We start from the raw sequence: 5,827 nt of genomic DNA, 5'->3' as shown, positions 1-5,827 counted from the left end.
CCGGTCGTTGCTACCAGCTCCGTCCAACACCCGTCGACCTGTTTTCCCAATCAAGGAATTGCCATCAATCAAGGAAAAGTTTTCCTTTTTCTTTTTTCTTTCACTTAGCCCAAAGTATCTCTTTAGATTCCATCTCATGAAAACGTTGGTACCACCTAGTAATCCCTATGTCTTTTCTAAAATTGGGCACGATTCTTTTCTAAATTTGAAAACAGACTCGTCTAAGGGAGGCCATTTAGACTTGTACATACATTCACCTTTGATCGTTTGAAAGACAACAGATACATAATACGATAAGAAGAAAAGAAAAAGTACATATATTCCCCTCTAACTTAGTTCCTATCTTTGATAATAAAGGCATCTATGTTAGCAAGAAAAATAGGCTCCACAAGATATTTTGTAACTAGGTTTTTTTTTTTGTTTTTTTTTTGGGTCATTCCTCCCAAAAAAATCCCCTTCCCAACAAAAACAAAAATCCAGGACTCTGGCTACCCACCTCTCCATGCATCGACGTCGATGTCCAGGTCTTCTCCTACCCCTACCACGCGAGACTACCCCCTGTTGTTCTGTTATAGAATTGATATTTTATTATCTATTGCAGTTGACAGGTGGCAAAAGAATCAGCAGATAATGGATTATGGAGAAGGATATTACATTTGATTATTCAAGTGCTTTGGCCAATTACATCCGGTTGACCAGTTTGTACTCACATTTGACCATTCAAGAAATCTATAAAAAAAATACGTGTAAGAGAAAAATGGTCACTCTTGCACGGGGAGAGATTGCACCCAATGCTTGTGTCTTGTTCTCTTCTCTCCTCCCTCCTCTCTCACTTTGCTCGCGTAGCACTCCGCTCTCAGAGATGCTCCTGCGCATGACGTTCTCTTTTTCTCTCTCGCACTCTGTCTCTCTCTGTTCGTGTATCTCGCGATTATGCATCTATGTGGTTGCCAGGTATGTCGATTAGTCTGTTCTATGATTTATAGTATGCTATTTCGGGTATTTTATAGGGGATTCCACGCCTCTAGTTATAGCATGTTCCCCTTTTCCCTTTAAACAAATCAATCAAGGAAGAGTTTTCCTTTTTCTTTTCTCTCACTTAGCCCAAAAGATCTCTTTAGATTCCATCTCATGAAAACGTTGCTACCACCTATTTTATTATTCTCCCTATGTCTTTTCTAAAATTGGGCAACGATTCTTTTCTAAATTTGAAAAGAGACTCGTCTAAGGGAGGCCATTTAGACTTGTACATAGATTCACCTTTGATTGTTTGAAAGAGTCAAGACAACAGATACATGATACGATAAGAAGAAAAAAAAAAGTACATACATTCCCCTCTAACTTAGTTCCTATCTTTGATAATAAAGGCACCTATGTTAGCACGATAGGTGGCAGTAGGCGAAAGGATAATTGTCCCAAAAAGAACTTTCCTTTCGCCGAACTCAGTAACACTCTTTGGTCTACAGCGATTGAACTAAATCAAACTCACCCCAGAAAAGGCACCTATGTTAGCAAGAAAAATAGGCTCAACAAGACATTTTGTAACTAGATTTTTAGATTTTTTTTTTTGGGTGCAAAACTCAACAATAGTGAGTGGTTATAGACTTAATCATAAAAAAAAACTTACACGAGAAACTCTGGTGAATCCTAGCCAAGGAATTAGAATAGCCACAAACCATACAATGGCTAATAAAGGGGAGCCACCCCATACAGAAACTCGATAGACGATTTCATACAAAAGAGAGATGATTATAAAGAGGAGCCACTCGAATACGAGAATCGGTTGATCTGGAAGTCACCCGTCGAAGAGACATCGAAAGTGGAGGTTAGAGGAGGATACCACCAATCCGAGAGGGTTGCCACCCTGCCAAGATTGTGATGGACCATGGTGCTATACTTCGTGTAAAAGAAAGTTTCAAAACAAGAGGGTTTTATTTGCTAAAGGTAGCAGATACTATATACATAGATAAGTAATTTCTTTTTTGTTTTGGGGGGATGGGTGTTTTTTTTTTTTTTTGGGGGGGGGGGGGGGGGGGGGGGGGGGGAGGTGGTGTGTTATACAATTTTGTGCACATATGCTACACAAAGGTTGAATGCATAACTTAGGTATATCCAATCTCATTTAAAAAAAGGGCCTTTAAATGTAGGTATAGGTATGTGTGTCTGGTACTAAGGCATTAACTGCAGCACCAACATTTGCAATTGAGTTTGCTAGCATGTGCGCCATTTGTCGTTCTTGTTGTAGTCGCATATAAAATAGTTGAAGTTCTTCATGTGTTTGTAACCGCGGAGGTGCAGGTGCAACATTTGTGTTTGTCGATATGGGAGCATTAATAGCCTTTTACATCAAAAAGGAGAAACTAGTTATAATCCACTATATCTATATTGTCCTAATTGGCTCCACAAACAGTAAATTCAATGCATGGATAGCATTGGTGATTTTACGTGTTTCCACCATTGACCAAAAAAAAGCAAAATCTTGCAAAACATTTACAGATGCAAAAGTGAAGTAAAAAACAACTTCACAAAAACATACAAAATTCTCTTTAGGGTAGATTCAAAGAGGAAAATTTTCAAAATAATCGACATTTTGTGCAATTTAACTCTGCTTTCTTAAAATTTCCAAACAAATTTTCTCGTCCTTCCCATACCTCCAACCGACCATTTTGATTTTTCAAGTGGCTCAAGGTTATGCTCAGTCACACTTTTCCTTAACACTGACTACATATACCTTAAGTCAGATTTGTTTTATTTGAAGCTACTAGAAGCTAAAAATATTTATCAGACAGAGGTTCGAACGTCAAAGTCTTTTGGCTTTAAAACGATTCTGACAAAATTTCATCCTTCCAAATTGAAATACCTACACAATTATCGTATTACCTAAAAGTGAGCTTTTATTGAATATAAATTTGTAACCTAATTAATTTTGAGGATACCATTAGCTACACAACCTTAGCTAGACTTCAAATGCTTCATTTCCTTTTTAGAATATAATGATGTGTGTTTTTTATTTTGAAATGAGATATTGTTCTTTTTACTAGAATAGTGTACAGGTTGAGTGGTGCTTGAATCCTCGACATTGAGGGCACATTGCGAGGGATTAACCATATGTAAACTCTCTGTATCACATGCATTTACAACACAATTTTGAAACCCCATTATACAAGATTGTTCATGGACATTAAACACCCTTTTCTAACCCAATTTGTGTATCTAGTATAATTGAAAATAAAATAGATAACCCGTTTTGTTGAACTGACCATCCCCAACTGATCATGTGTTGTACTGTTTACACATTTGCAGTAGATTTTTGCTTATAATTAATAAAAATACGTGGCGATATATTGTTAAGAGTTTTATGTTAGGGTGGGATAAGCTCCATGGGGCATGAGCCTTAAATCGAGAGAATGGTATAAATAAAATACTCGATGGTACTTTCCTTCAAATAAGGATGAGTATCAGGGTAAAAAATAAGAGACCCCCAAGAATTTGTAAGTTTTGTAGTAAACTGATCGAATATTTACAAAATGTTTAAATATTGGGTGAATATTTGCACTAATCTTTAATTAGAACAAAAGTAATTTTTATTTTCTCAAAAACTTAAAAGGAGTAAATATTTTTTTTCCAAAAACTTAAAGAATTAGCCACTTGGTATTAATTAGCCCCTAATTTTTTTTCCCTAATGAGGTTTCGTCTCCCTTGGAATTGCCTTTAGCGATGTCACATCTATGAATATAATTCATTTTATTGTTTTTGAACCATTAATTAAGGTCTCCCCAATTTCGGAAAAATAAAAAACCTTTAATTAGGTCTCCCCAATTTCAAAAAAATAAAAAACTTTTGGAAACATCTTAAGTGCATAATTGTGAGGAGTGATATAATCTATACTACTTATAACGGGGGGAGGGATTCCAACCCCCCCTCCCTGCCATGCGTCAGCAGCAAGATGATCCGGTGGGTGTGGCCTACAGCTCCCGATAGCACAGCAGAGTCAAGATTGAGCGCCCGCATGAGTGAGAGAGAGAGAGAGAGAGAGAGAGAGAGAGAGAGACCCATGAAAGTGGAAAATCAGAAGACTTTTTGTGTCCACATAAAAGAGATGATCCAATGCACAATGATATATTTGTGTTTTTCTTTTGTTTTTTTTCCCCAATGTGTTTTTCTTTTGCTTATTTTTCCTTTCCTCGTTTTCTCAACGTCCTTGCACTACATAAGTATTTACAAGTGTGGCTAGCGGTCTTCGGTTGCCTCTCTCTCCCTCTCTCTCTCTCTCTCTCATGCGGGCGCTCAATCTTGACTCTGCTGTGCTATCGGGAGCTGTAGGCCACACCCACCGGATCATCTTGCTGCTGACGCATGGCAGGGAGGGGGGGCTGGAATCCCTCCCCCCGTTATAAGTAGTATAGATGTAGAGAATATTTTTATTAGAGGAGGAGATATAATTATGCTTGGTGATACCTTGGTTTTGTTGAGCATGACAGTGTATATGAGACCATACTCGACGAAGGCGGGGAAGCTGCGAGAGGAGAAGCAGGGGACGCAGAGGTCGAAGGAGGAGGGGGAGCCCTCCTCCCAGCAGGTGCGGCAGGTGAAGCCGAGCATGAGTAGGATGGGCGATGCGCAGAAGGAGCAGACGCGGAGGCCGGGGCCGACGATGTGGTGCAGGATGACGCAGTAGTCGGGGAAGGTGAGGGAGCCGGTGGGGAAGGGACCGTCGAGGAAGCGGAAGAGCTTGGAGACAGCGTCAGGGTTGCAGCCTTCAGGCAGGGTGCCGCATGCCTTGAGCAGCTCCGCCAGAGTCACCCGGCCGCGCCGACCCTCGTCCGCCTCCATGAAACCCTCTTCCATTGCGGCCTTCATCTCAGCCGACCTTCTGTAGAAGACTTCCGCATTAACGCGCAGCAGCAACCGTGTTGCATCATCGATATTAATCCCGCCGCCTGCAGAGCCAGCTGCATACGCTGGCGTTGCCTCTCCTCTTGGCTCAACATACTGCCCGCTATGGCTGCTACTCCCTGCTGCAGCACTTCCACCACCGCCTGCAGCGCCAGCCTCATACGGCCGGGCTTCTGCTCCTGGATCTACATACTGCCCGCTATTGCTGCTACTCCATGCAGCACCTCCACGACCGCCTGCAGCGCCAGCCTCATACGCCCTGGTCTCTCTCCATGGCTCTACATTCTGCCCGCTGTTGCTGCTACTTCTCGCTGCAGCACCTCCACCATAGCCTGCACTGCCACTCCACGTACCTCCACCACCGCCGGCAGCGGCATTGACCGCCATGTCTTTCAATTTTTTCAGCTGCCCCTTAAAGGATAACGCCACCTCTCCGTGCGTGTGCGTGTCACAGACGAGCCCTTTGTAGTTTGTACCACCGGGATCACTTGACTGGTCCTCACGCCTCAGCTGGATCAGACCCAACGACTTCGTACACCCGCTATAGCTATAGTTTACGCGGTTTGCTTTGGACTTTGGATTTATGAAACAAACCTTGTGGGAGTCGGGGCAAAGTTCTTTTTCTCCCAAAGAAAAAGATCCTACCATTAGTTAAGAATACTCCCAAAGGGCTACGACCATTAGTTAAGAATACTGCCCAAAGAGCTATGACCAGCAGGCTCTTCTTTAGAGGACTACATCAAAACGTGGGGAGAGTCAAGATTTGTACAATGAGCGCTAAATCAAGAGATGGGAGGAGGGAACAACCACACTCGTCATTGACAGTGCCATTTAGGCACGCCACAGACCATGGTAAAGAAGGGCCCTGGGTCATAGGAAGGCCTTGCAGCGCTCTCATAGGCGGTCGAAGATGCCTGAAGTCTCCCAAATT

At 42.1% G+C, this 5,827-nt stretch overlaps 1 protein-coding gene across 1 annotated transcript; it reads right to left on the bottom strand.

Annotated features, from left to right (window-relative positions):
* Positions 1-1,579: 1,579 nt before the first annotated feature.
* Positions 1,580-5,339, bottom strand: LOC147451654 (uncharacterized). The gene is made up of 2 exons (XM_086518791.1): positions 4,459-5,339; positions 1,580-2,338 (listed from the first exon to the last, which is right to left on the bottom strand). Exons 1-2 carry the CDS (start codon positions 5,281-5,283, stop codon positions 2,138-2,140), a joined length of 1,026 nt encoding a protein of 341 aa, XP_086374917.1. The 5' UTR covers positions 5,284-5,339; the 3' UTR covers positions 1,580-2,137.
* Between the last annotated feature and the right edge of the window lie 488 nt (positions 5,340-5,827).

This window comes from Adiantum capillus-veneris, chromosome 8, assembly GCF_014529385.1.
Source record: "Adiantum capillus-veneris isolate H3 chromosome 8, ASM1452938v2, whole genome shotgun sequence".
Classification (NCBI taxonomy): domain Eukaryota; kingdom Viridiplantae; phylum Streptophyta; class Polypodiopsida; order Polypodiales; family Pteridaceae; genus Adiantum; species Adiantum capillus-veneris.
Note: the sequence above shows the minus strand (reverse complement) of the source record. Positions and strands in the feature narration are given on the sequence as shown.

Bases quoted from the DNA above. Each gene is read 5' to 3' on its own strand.
- LOC147451654 (XM_086518791.1), bottom strand. From the start codon at position 5,283: ATGGCGGTCAATGCCGCTGCCGGCGGTGGTGGAGGTACGTGGAGTGGC. The intron at 2,339-4,458 runs GTATCACCAAGC...TTGATGTAAAAG, and splicing joins TCATGCTCAACAAAACCAAG to GCTATTAATGCTCCCATATC.